At 39.4% G+C, this 12,807-nt stretch overlaps 1 gene segment (V, D, J or C); it reads left to right on the top strand.

Moving 5' to 3' along the window:
- The first annotated feature begins 1,709 nt into the window (after positions 1 to 1,709).
- Positions 1,710 to 2,310, top strand: LOC121136546. The segment is given in 2 exon segments: positions 1,710 to 1,865; positions 1,988 to 2,310. Coding segments are annotated over 2 exon segments (378 nt in total).
- Positions 2,311 to 12,807: the final 10,497 nt, after the last annotated feature.

The raw sequence follows: 12,807 nt of genomic DNA, 5'->3' as shown, positions 1-12,807 counted from the left end.
ATGCAGAAGTGTAAGCAGCAATGAAGTGCAGTTTATATTGTCCTCAGTTCTTTCCTGGACTATTGGAAAACTTCCAGAATTCCTCTGGTGATCATTGAACATGGCCATGAACACAGAGCAGGCAGACCATGCCCTCCTTCAATGTTAATATTTCTATCTGTGCATTTGTAGAGTTCAGTTCTGTTGTGTGGTTTGGGAACACATGCAGTTGACAGTGATAGAAACAGGAGCACTGACGAAGGGAAAGAATCAGTGTTAAGGAACAGGAAATTAAGTTGTTAACATCATATAAATGAAAACACGCTAATGGAGCCCTATGCTATGGGAGACAGAAGTGTGTGTACAAACGTATATTTGAGATGGTTTCTAACTGTGTTCCTGTGTAGCATATAGTATTTAGCATTCTTTGGTGCAAACTCCTGTTTATCCTGCCTTAGCCTCTAAAAGGCTCAGATTGTGTCCCTGGTCAGCAATCTGAGCAGAGATGTGTCTCTTGAAACCTCAATATGTTGCAGGTTAATAATAACAATGGTATTGGGGAAATATATTAGGAAAAGTGATAGGAATGCCAGCCAAATTGTTCTTATAGCAACTCTCACCATCAGCAGTCATCCTGCCAGTAAAACTCAATGAAACTGGAAGTGATTGTAACTTACAGCCCTGTCTATATACTACATATTGTGGAATTCCCTCTAGGAGAAGATACGAACAGTAGAATTCTTCAAGGTGAGACTAAAGAGGATTAGAGAGGTTATGGTGTGACCTGGTTTAACTAGAGTGTCTCTCTGCCTCTGTCTGCAAAAACGAGGGTCACAATTAGATGCAAGGATGGAGTGCTCTAATAGCAAGTCATTTTGTCTGATACTGACAAAAGCAGGAACAACACTAAGAGAAATCAGTAGTGTGCTGTGTGTGTGTGTATGTGTGTGCACTATTAATTGAAAAAAGAGGTCATTAATTGAAGGAAGTTGGGGCCATAGAAGATGAGTTGAAACAGAAAGAACTGGGGTGAAAATGTTATAAATGCTCTACTCACGTATCAATTTCTGAAAAAATAAATGTCTTTTAAATCAATATTTGATTACTTTTACTTTCAATTCTTAACTTGTGTATTTGTACAATCTTCCAGCTTAAAACCAATGTCTAGTTGTTATCAGTTCTTACGCCTCCCATTCAATAATCTTTCTAAGTTATATATACAAAACTGTAATACTCCAATACACTTCCAGTGACTGTCATCAGGTTCTAACAACACTGCATTGACACCTACCTGATCCAGTCTCAGAGAAACTCCCACCTAGGGGACTTTTATGTGCAGAAACTCATCATACCTCTTAGGAGAATACTCTGAGCTCCCTCTGACCCACTCTTCCACTTTCCCTTTAAAAGAAGGAAAATTAGTCATCCATAATACTGACAGGTATCAAGAAAACAAATGAGTCTATGAATCTGTTTGCACATCTGAGATTGTGCCATAATGAATGATCATATCCTGATACAACTGTACCAATAAAATAGTGTGAGGAAACAAGGTATATTCAAAATAATATGCATCTCTCAAGACTCAAGATTCATTTACTCCTTTTTTCCCCAGAGAAGCACACATTCTTTCTACAAAATATGCTCATGACTGGTCTGTCCTGAGACACTTGGGGACCCTGATCTCTTGTTGAATACCTGAACTGAGCTAGGCCTGCAGCTGTGCATAGCCCATGGGGATTTGCATGTGTTCAGAGCACAGCCCACTGCCCTGAGGACTTCTTCATAAGACTGTCCAGTCTGCTGTAGTCAGTTCTGAGAAGGTCACACTATGGAAATGGGGTTCCCCACTCAGCTTCTAGTGCTCCTTTTGCTCTGGTTCCCAGGTAAGGAGGCACAGCAATCGTCATTTGTTTAGCCCAATGTGATTAGTCTGAACTGAATTTATCAGGTAATTTGTCTTTCCATATGCTTACGCATTGGCTGTGTTTTGTGATTTTAATTTCAGGTGGCAGATGTGACATCCAAATGACACAAACTCCATCCTCCCTGTCTGCATCTTTGGGAGACACAATCAGCCTCACTTGCAAGGCCAGTCAGGGCATTAGTAATTATTTAAACTGGTACCAGCAGAAACCAGGGAAAGCTCCTAAGCTCCTCATCTATCGTGCTAGCAGCTTGGAAGATGGAGTCCCATCGAGGTTCAGCGGCAGTGGGTCTGGGACGCACTATTCTCTCACAATCAGCAGCCTGGGGGCTGAAGATGTGGGTGCTTATTTCTGTCAGCAAGATTATGATACTCCTCCCACAGTGATACATGTCATGTCATAAACCATTCAGAGAAGCAGAAGTGGGAGGCTGTGCTGCCTCTCCTGCTTCTTTGTGTATCTGCATCAGCTGAGAGCTATTGTCAGGTACTGTGTGGCATTGAAGGACAATGGGGAGTGGTTAGTGTAAGCAGCCAAGAAAGCCTCATGAGTCCCAACTGTTAGTCTTTTCATCATCATCATCAGCACAAAACACTTATACTCTCAATTTCAGTAAATATTTAGGTTGCAATATTTTGTGCTCTGAGCTGTATATTCAGTTGAGATAATGAAGCAAAACAGAAGACAGCACAAATACAATAAGCTAGGATTTGGAATTGATTCTATAGCCATTACCTTGCTTAAACTGAGTTGCGTCAGGTGTTCAGGAAGTTAGCAGTGTAAGTGAGGGATTGTCTAGATGAGTAGAAGTTAGAGTTCATTTACCAAAGAATTTGTGAATTGTGTAAACATGTGCTCCTGATACTTGTTCTTGTAGCATAAGTTTTGGATGCCACGGCTCCCCTCTGTCTGCAATAGCGTGATGGTGATATTGTAGCTCTTACATATATTCTTGCATCTTTCTACAGTTTGCTACTAGATACTGGACTGTACTTTTACAACTCTCAGATCTAACGTGAGGGTTCATAAATGCGTATTTCTCTGAGAAAAAATTGCATAGCCCAGAATTCACCAGCACCAGTTATATAACTGTCTTTTTCTTGGAAAGACAAATAAGTTAGTGCTGTGCCTTCTGGAAGATTTTAAACCCCAATACATTTGTATATTTAAAAAAAAAGGTCTTTTTTTCCTTTAAATTTCTAGGTATGTCTTGACATTCCTCCTTTTTACATTTGATTTAATGAGGATTCTGAATTTGTTCTTTTTTATATTTATTTTACATATCAACCCCAGGTCCCTCTCACTCCCACCCCTTTACGCCCCACACATCTTACCTACCCTAACCCCATCCATTCTTGAGAGAGTGTAAGGCCTCACATGGGGAATCATAAAAATCTGTCACATCAGTTTAGGCAGAACCAAGGTCCTCCCCTTTGTGTCTATGCTGAACAAGGTATCCCAACATGGGAAATGGCCTTCAAAAATCCAGTTCATATACTAGAGATAAATACCAATTCCACTGCTAGGGGCTTCATATACTGCCCATGCTCTCCAGTTATCACCTACATTGAGAGGTCCCAGTTCAGCGTTATGCAGGTTCTCCAACTGTCAATCTGGAGCCAGTGAGCTCCCATTTGTTTGGGTCAACTGTTTCTGTCAATTTCCATATTATTGTCTGCTCTTAATATTACGTATTTTCTGTTCCTTTTTATTACCTCAGCTTTGAAAGCCCATTTCCCAGATATTCTTTGTCTTGTCTGTGTCCTTCAACTTTGGGTGCTGCTGTATAATATGAGACTAAGAGTTGAATAAGTCAATATACATATATAAGTATCTACATAAAGATGCTAGTAGAAATTAGGACTGGAATATCACCAGAAATGTACTGTGGAGACCAAAGTACATTAAGATTCCATCCCTAAGCTTCTTGGACATTTCTGAAGACAAGATAACTTATAAGTCTCCACCTTAAAATGGATATCTGAATGAGAACTAAGAAATATCCTATTATAGATACTGACTTTCTTGAAACAATATATTCCTTTATAATTAATACTTTTGTATGGCTGATTATAAAATCAAATTAGATATTGTTTAAAATAATCCTAGCACTCAGGAGACAGAGGCAGACATATGTTTGTGAGTTTGAAACCAGCCTGGTCTATACAGTGAGTTCCAGGACAGCCAGAATTAACCAGAGAAACCCTGTCTTAAAAACAAAAAAAAGATAAATAATTTAAGAAATGAAGGTTAATTTTAGCCCATGTTTTCAAATGATTCAGTTCATCATATAATTGAAAGACAAAGTATGAAATTCTTAAGACATATGTACTAAACACAGGCACACCCAACTTAATAAAAATGATATTATTAGATGTAAATGCATAGATTAACCATAATATAATTGCAGCAGATTACTTTAATGCCCTACTTTCACCAGTAACAGATTTTTTTTGCGAGAAAAATAACCAGAGAAATACTAGAGTTAAATGAAAGCATAAATCAAATTGACCTAACACACAATCAAGGAGAACATTTTGTTATGCAGTAATGAATACACTTTCTTCTTAATAGCCCATGGAACATTCTCTAAAAAAACTGGTCTCAACAAACATAGACAAATTAAGTTAGCATCATTTATTTTATATAACCACAAGAAAATAATACTGGATATGAAGAGCAATAGAAAGCATAAAATGTCCATAGTCTCATGGGAACTATGAAACACATTACTGAATTATTATTGAGACAAAGAAGCAATCAAGAAGAAAGCATTTTAATTCCTATAATTAACTGAAAATTAAATACAGAACCTCTCCAGCAAGCCATGTCTTCCATATCTTTCTCCTCAGAGTGAGTCTCTCGGACCCCCCTCTATCACAAACCCTCCCTAACTAACCACACATAGCTCCAGTCTCACATTCATTGTCCTACCTTTGTCTGGCCCTGCATGTCTGCCTGTGTGCATATCAACTTAGAACTACCAAAGTAGTTCACATGACCAGATCTCATCTTAAAAGTACCAACATTATGAAAGACTAAGCCAGAATCTTCTCTTCAAAACCTACCAGTACGGTAGAAATGTTTGCAAGAGAGAATTAATTAGATGAATTCCAGGAAACAGAATCTAAAAGAACAATCTTATACTGCAATGGAAAATTGAAGGAGATTAAAGAAGACACAAAATATATCTCAATGACATTAAAGAGAAAAAGCATCAGATGAACAAGCCCCTGAGTGACGCTCAAGAACACACAACAAAAGACTGGTATAAAAGATAATGGTAATCTAGGACTACACAAAGAATTCACTGAGAGATGCAACCTTGGAAGAAGACTCAAACTGAAATGAAGATGGAATGGAAAATTCAGTATCTCAGCCATAAACCTCAAGAAGAGACTTTTGAGTAGAAGAAATCAATCAGACAAAACAATCAGATTTGCTACCTTGGTACTCAGTGGTTTTAGGAATGGGACTCAGAAAGGGAATTTTCACACAACTTTCTGTTATAGTCAATTCTATTCATTCCTGCCTCTGTGTCAGTCTGACTGTAGGAGACCCTCCTCCTACCTCAGCCCCCTTTTCCATAGACTCCAACTTTTGGCAAGTTCCCAGGGTCTCCTTGCCCTTTCATTCATGTATCTCCAGGTTATATTATACCTGACTGTTACCTGCTTGTCATTGCTTTTCATTCCATCACTACTCCAACTCCATGGAGACCCCACCTGTAATTGTGGACGGAATTCCCTTAGCAATTTCCTAAAGCCTCTGTGAGCCTTTTCTCATAGGCCACATCTATTCCAATCTTCCACCCACTGAGCTGAAGAAGCACTCTCTACAAGGCCACCTACAGTCATGACACTCTCCTAAGATCCCAAAAAGGCCACAGAAATGCTATAATGGAACAGCCACACAAGAATGAGAAGACCAGAGATCAATACAAAGAATTACCCAAATGATCCCAGCACGAAATTGCAAACATGAACAGCCAAGACAAAGCCGCTACTCCACAAAATTAGAAACTCTAAAGGAAATGGACAGTTTTCTGGATAGATATCACTTGCCAAAATCAAATCAAGAACAGATAAGCATTTTAAACAGACCTATTTTAAATAGACTGGAAATAGAAGCAGTCATCAAAAGTCTCCCAATCAAAAAAAATCCCAGGGCCATATGGCCTAAGAGCAAAATTCTACCAGAAATTCAAAGAACAGCTTATACCAATTTTTCTCAAAGTATTCCATGCAATAGATGCAGAAGGGTCTTTGCCAAACTCTTTCTACCAGTCTACAATAACTTTCATACACAAGACACACAAAGACACAACTAAGAAAGAGAACTTCAGACCAATATGAACATTGATGCTAAATACTCAATAAAATACTGGCAAATCGGATCCAAGAACACATCAAAACAATCATTCACCATGATCAAGTAGTTTCATCCAAGGGATGCAGGGATGGTTCAATTTACAATAATCCCCTATGTAATCTTCCATATTAACTAGCTGAGTAACAAAAATCACATCATCATCTCACTAGATGCTGAAAAAGCCTTTGACAAAATCCAATACCCCTTCATGATAAAGGTCTTGGAGAGATCTGGGATCACAGGAATGTACCTTAACATAATAAAAGCTACATACACCAAACCAACAGCCAACATCAAACTAAATCAACAGAAACTCAAAGCAATTCTGCTAAAGTCAGGAACAAGACAAAGTTGTCCACTCTCTCCATATCTCTTCAATATTGTACTTGAAGTTCTAGCTACAGCAATAAGACAACAAAAGGAGATCAGGAGGATACGAATAGGAAAAGAAGTCAAGCTTTCACTATTTGCAGATGATATGATAGTTTACATAAGTGACCCGAAAAACTTTGCAAGGGAACTCCTAGAGCTGATAAAAACCTTCAGCAAAATGGCAGGATACAAGGTAAACTCAAAAAAATCAGTGGCCCTATTATATATAGATGATGAAGTGACTGAGAAAGAAATCAGAGAAACATCACCCTTTGCAATAGCCATAAACAGCATCAAAAATCTGGGGATAATGTTAACCAAGGAAGTGAAAGACCTGTAAATCAAGAAATTTGAGTCTTTAAAGAAAGAAATCAAAGAGGATACCAGAAAATTGAAAGATCTCCCATGCTCCTGGATTGGTAGGATCAACATAATAAAAATGGCAATCTTCCAGGGAAGCAGTGGTTCCTCTGGCAGATCAGGTAAACAGGCCGGCTTCCAGGCCTGTGTTCCAGTGCCTGCAGATCGCCTGGGAACTGCACAGAGCTCCCAATCCCGGCGGGAGCCAAGCACCCCAGACTCCAGATCTTCTCTCCCACCAATGAGACCAGGAAACCAGAGGAGGCAGGGAGACCAGGGGAGTAGCTGTTCAGGATCAGGTACAACAGGACCCAGCATAGGGTCCAGGGGACCATGTAGGAGGCTAAGCGCCCCAGATTCCTGTTCTTCTTCTCCACCCACAGGACCAGCATTTGGACAAGGAATAGAAGAACCACCAGATTATTGGACTTGCTAGCTCCCACCAAAAGGGAACTCTGGTCCCCAGACCAGTAAGGGGCTCTTTCTGCAACCACTAGAAGAAGAGATGGGAAAGAGACAATACAAAAACACAGTCAGCAACAGAAAAACAAATATGACACCGCCAGATTCTAGAGACTCCACACCAGCAAGACCCCAACATTCCAATGCGAACGAAGCAGAAGAGAACGACCTTCAAAGCACTTTCATGAAAATGATAGAGGCCCTAAAAAGGATATAGGAAAATCCCTCAAAGAAATGGAAGAAAAAACAAACCAAAAAATGCAAGAAATGGAAGAAAAAACAAACCAAAAAATGCAAGAATTAGAAGAAAAAACAAACCAAAAAAGGCAGGAAATGGAAGAAGAAATGAAGCAAAAAATGCAAGAATTGGAAGAAAAAACAAACCAAAAAAGGCAGGAAATGGAAGAAGAAACAAAGCAAAAAATGCAAGAAATGCTAGAAAAAACAAAGCAAAAAATGCAAGAAATGGAAGAAGAAACAAACCAAAAAAGGCAGGAAATGGAAGAAGAAACAAAGCAAAAAATGCAAGAAATGGAACAAAAAGCAAACCAAAAAATGCAAGAAATGGAAGAAAGAACAAACCAAAAAATTCATAAAAGGCAACAAACAGACGAAAAGATAAACAGAAAATTGCAAGAAGCAATGCAAACACTGCAAGGGTTGAAAACTGAAATAGAGACATTAAAAAAAACACAATCTGTGGAAAGGCAGAAAATAGAAAAGCTGGACAAACAGTCAGGCACTACCAATACAAGCATTACCAACAGAATAGAAGAGATGGAAGAGAGAATCTCAAGTGTTGAAGATACACTAGGAGAAATGGATTTATCAACCAAAGAAAACCTTAAATCCAACAAATCCTTAACACAAAAGATCCAGGAAATATGGGACACCATGAAAAGACCAAACCTAAGAATAATAGGTATAGAAGAATCCAGCATGGGACTGATCAACACCCCCTGAATTTGGGTGTCAGTGAGGAGGCCTAGGGAATCTATTGAGCCTTGGGCAGCAGATCAGTACCCATCCCAAGTTTACACACAGACTTTGGACTCTCATAGAACAATGTGAGGTACACTCTCACCCTGAACTCTTGGGGAAGGGTCTAGGCCCTGCCCTATATGAAATGACAGACTATGGACACCCCCATGGAGGGCCTCACCCTCCCTGGGGGAATGAGGGGATAAAGGGGCCGGGGAGGGTTGGGGGGAGGGCACCGGAGGAGGGGAAGGAATGGGAGAGGGACCTGGAATTGACTTGTGAAGCAACCTCATTTCTTATCTAAATTTAAACTGGAAAATAAAAAAAAGAAAAAAAACATAAAAGACTGAAGATTAGAAAAGGCGTGTTAAGACTGATATATATAAACTAAAAAGCTTCTGTAAGGCAAAGGACACAGTCAAAAAGACAAAAAGGCAGGCCACAGAATGGGAAAAGATATTCACTAACCCTACATCTGACAGAGGGCTAATCTCCAAAATTTACAAAGAACTCAAGAAACAAGTCTCCAAAACACCAAAGGATCCACTTGAAAGGTGGGGTACAGAGCTAAATAGAGAATTCTCAGTAGAGGAGGCTAAAATGGCCAAGAGACACTTAAGAAAGTGCTCAACATCCTTAGCCATCAGGGAAATGCAAATCAAAACAACTCTGAGATACCATCTTACTCCTGTCAGAATGGCTAGAATCAAAAACAATGAAGACAATTTATGCTGGAGAGGATGTGGAGAGAGAGGAACACTCCTCCACTGCTGGTGGGAATGCCGACTCATACAGCCTCTTTGGAAATCAGTATGGAGATTCCTCAGGAAAATGGGAATTAATCTACCACTAGACCCAGCAATTCCACTCTTAGGCATTTATCCAAATGAGGCAGGTTCATACAACAAGGGCATCTGCTCCACTATGTTCATAGCAGCATTGTTTGTAATAGCCAGAACCTGGAAGCAACCTAGATGCCCCTCAACTGAAGAGTGGATAGAGAAAATGTGGTACATTTACACAATGGAGTATTACTCAGCAGAAAAAAACAATGGAATCTTGAAATTCGCAGGGAAATGGATAGCACTGGAAGAAACCATCCTGAGTGAGGTAACCCAGTCGCAAAAAGACAAACATGGTATGTACTCGCTCATATATGGATTTTAGATATGGATCAGGATAGTGCCAGTCTGCACTTCCACAGATAGAGAATCTGGGAAACAGGAAAGAACCTAAAAGATATGCATATATGCATAGTACCCAAGAGAAGAGGATGGAGACAAGATCCTCTGAATGGATGGGGAACACGGCGAGGGGTCGGGGGGGGGAGTGGGACCCGGGAAGAATAGAGGGGGTAAAGAGGAAGGGAGTTGGTCATGGGGGAACAGGAAGTTGAGGGGGTGGGAGTAGAATAGGGGGAAGAGGGAATCATAGGATCGAAGACAGATCAGGCACCAGAGTGACCTCGAGTGATCCAAAGGTATTACATCAATTGGCAAGCTAAGCAATAGTGGAGGGACCACCTCGAATGCCCATTCCTGATAATGAACTTGATGTCTATACCCATCCGGGAGCCTTCATCCTGTGACTGATGGAAGCAGAGGCAAACACACAACTAATCTCTGAACTGAACCCAAGGAACCCAGTGACAGAGAGAGAGGAGTGATGAGCAAATTGGCAAAGAATGGGCTGGCAAAACCAGCAGAGACAGCTGATCTGAACAGGGGAGTGCTCTGGGACCCCAGACCGACAGTGGCGAGGCCAGCATAGGACTGATCTGGACCCCCCCAAATGTGAGTGTCAGTGAGAAGGCCTGGGCAACCTATGGGGCCCTGAGCTGTGGATCAGTGTCTATCCCTGGTGTACAAACTGTCTTCATGTGCCTATAGCACAAAGAGAGATGCTCTCTCAGCCTGGACTCTTAGGGGAGTGCCTTGACCCTACCAAGAGTAAAATGACAGACTCTAGATATCCCCTATGTGGAAGGATTTGGCAATAGCATGGGAGGGAGGGGGGAAGGGGAGTGCGGGAAGAGGGGAGGGAGAGGGAACTGGGATTGACATGTAAAACAAGCTATTTAAAATTAAAATAAAAAATGAAAAAAAAGACTGATATATATGTGAATGTACAGGGATTTGTAGGAATTCCTAAAGCAAAATAATTATGGGTAGAGATTAGGAAATTTAAAAATTTCTCAAACCTGAAATAAATGGCTCTATTATCTAAATACAGTGCATTTTATATAGAAGAGTAAAGGGGGATTATTATTTTTGAAAATAAAATTATTTATTGAACAGAGTAATTTCTTGAGAATCTAGAAAATTTCCTCAAGAAATCGTTTTAATTTTCCAGAAAGACTATAGAATGAGAACCAATAAGGGTAACTTTTTAGAAAATAATCCATAAGCCATAAGGAGAAATGAAGTGACTAATAACAAACACTTACAGGCTTTGACATGATGTTGTGTGTTGTGCAGACTTCCAATGCAATCTACTACAGGAAACATCAATACCTTATAGGAGATAGAACAACTATGTCAGCCTTCATCAAACTGGAAGAGAGTTGTGGCTATATCAAGTGGGGAATAGGGATGAGATATGCAGAAATATTTGCTGTCTGACCATTCTTCACAAACAAGTACATTCCTTAAAATATTACAGAAGTAAAATAGAAACAGTGAAATATTTATCTGAGCCACAATCAGAGTGGCTATGAGGATGTTGCTGAATAGCATAAAAATTTTCCAGACTTAATCATTTCAAAACACTAAAATTATTGCATGCATGAAGCTTGAAGTACATTGTGAGAAACAAGGTGGAACATTTGAGTCTATGCTTTGCAAAGGAGTCTCAACTGGTTACCAGAAACATGAAATTCTGGGATAGCAGATATTCCATACTGACATAGTTGGATCCATCATGACACTAACATTCTAGACTGACATTGTAGTATGCCATTTGCATTGATATTTTAAGTGACTGAAATGTAATGTTAATAATTACCAATATGATTAACATGGTGATGATTGCCTCAATTTGTATTTTACACAGGGTGTAACAATACTTTCATGAGTCACTTTAATGCTAAGATGAGAATCACAAAGAGAAATAATGACTTATATATTAGTTCTTGGATGGGACACCTGCCAACTGTCAAATAAATAATTTTGGTTCATTGTGTTTCGTAAAAAAAAAAAAGAAGAAGTAATGACCCAACTGGGATTAACAGATATCTATAGAACATTTCATCCACATAAAAAAGAATATACCTTCTTCTCACCACCACATGGAACCTTCTCAAAAATCGACCATATACTTGGCAACATATCAAACCTCAGCAGCTACAAAAAAATTAGAATAACTCCATGCATCTTATCAGACCACCATGCCTTAAAATTAGAATTCAACAACAACACAAATTGCAGAAAACCTACAAACTCATGGAAATTGAATAATGCTCAACTGCACCATCCCTGGGTCAAAGAGGAAATAAAAAAAGAAATTAAAGACTTCCTCGAATTCAATGAGAATGAAGACACAACATACCCAAACCTATGGGACACTTTGAAAGCAGTGCTACGGGGGGAAGTTCATAGCACTAAGTGCTCACATGAAGAAACAGGAAAACAGTTATACCAGAGAATTAACATCACAGCTAAAAGCTCTAGAACACAAAGAAGCAAACTCCCCCAGGAGGAGTAGACGCCAGGAAATAATCAAATTGAGGGCTGAAATCAACAAAGTAGAAACCAGGAAAACAATACAAAGAATCAATGCAACGAAGAGTTGGTTCTTTGAGAAAATCAACAAGATAGACAAACCTTTGTCCAAACTTACCAAACACCAGAGAGTGAACACGCAAATTAACAAAATCAGAAATGAAAAGGGGGACATAACAACAGACTCTGAGGAAATCCAGAGAATCATTAGGTCATACTTTGAAAACCTGTACTCCACAAAATTCGAAAATTTAAAGGAAATGGATGACTTCCTGGACAGCTATCATTTGCCAAAACTAAATCAAGAACAGATAAGCAATTTAAATAGACCTATAACCCCTATGGAAATAGAAGCTGTCATCAAAAGTCTCCCAACCAAAAAAAGTCCAGGTCCAGATGGCCTCAGTGCAGAATTCTACCACAAATTCAAAGAACAGCTTATACCAATTCTTCTCAAAGTGTTCCACACAATAGAAGCAGAAGGGTCTTTGCCAAACTCTTTCTATGAGGCTTCAATAACCTTGATCCCCAAGCCACACAAAGACACAACTAAGAAAGAGAACTTCAGACCAATATCCCTCATGAACATTGATGCAAAAATACTCAATAAAATACTGGCAAATCGGATCCAAGAA

Source organism: Mesocricetus auratus, unplaced genomic scaffold, assembly GCF_017639785.1.
Source record: "Mesocricetus auratus isolate SY011 unplaced genomic scaffold, BCM_Maur_2.0 Super-Scaffold_100676, whole genome shotgun sequence".
NCBI classification, from domain to species: domain Eukaryota; kingdom Metazoa; phylum Chordata; class Mammalia; order Rodentia; family Cricetidae; genus Mesocricetus; species Mesocricetus auratus.
The sequence above is the reverse complement of the archived record's forward strand: the minus strand, read 5'-3'. Positions and strand labels throughout refer to the sequence as shown.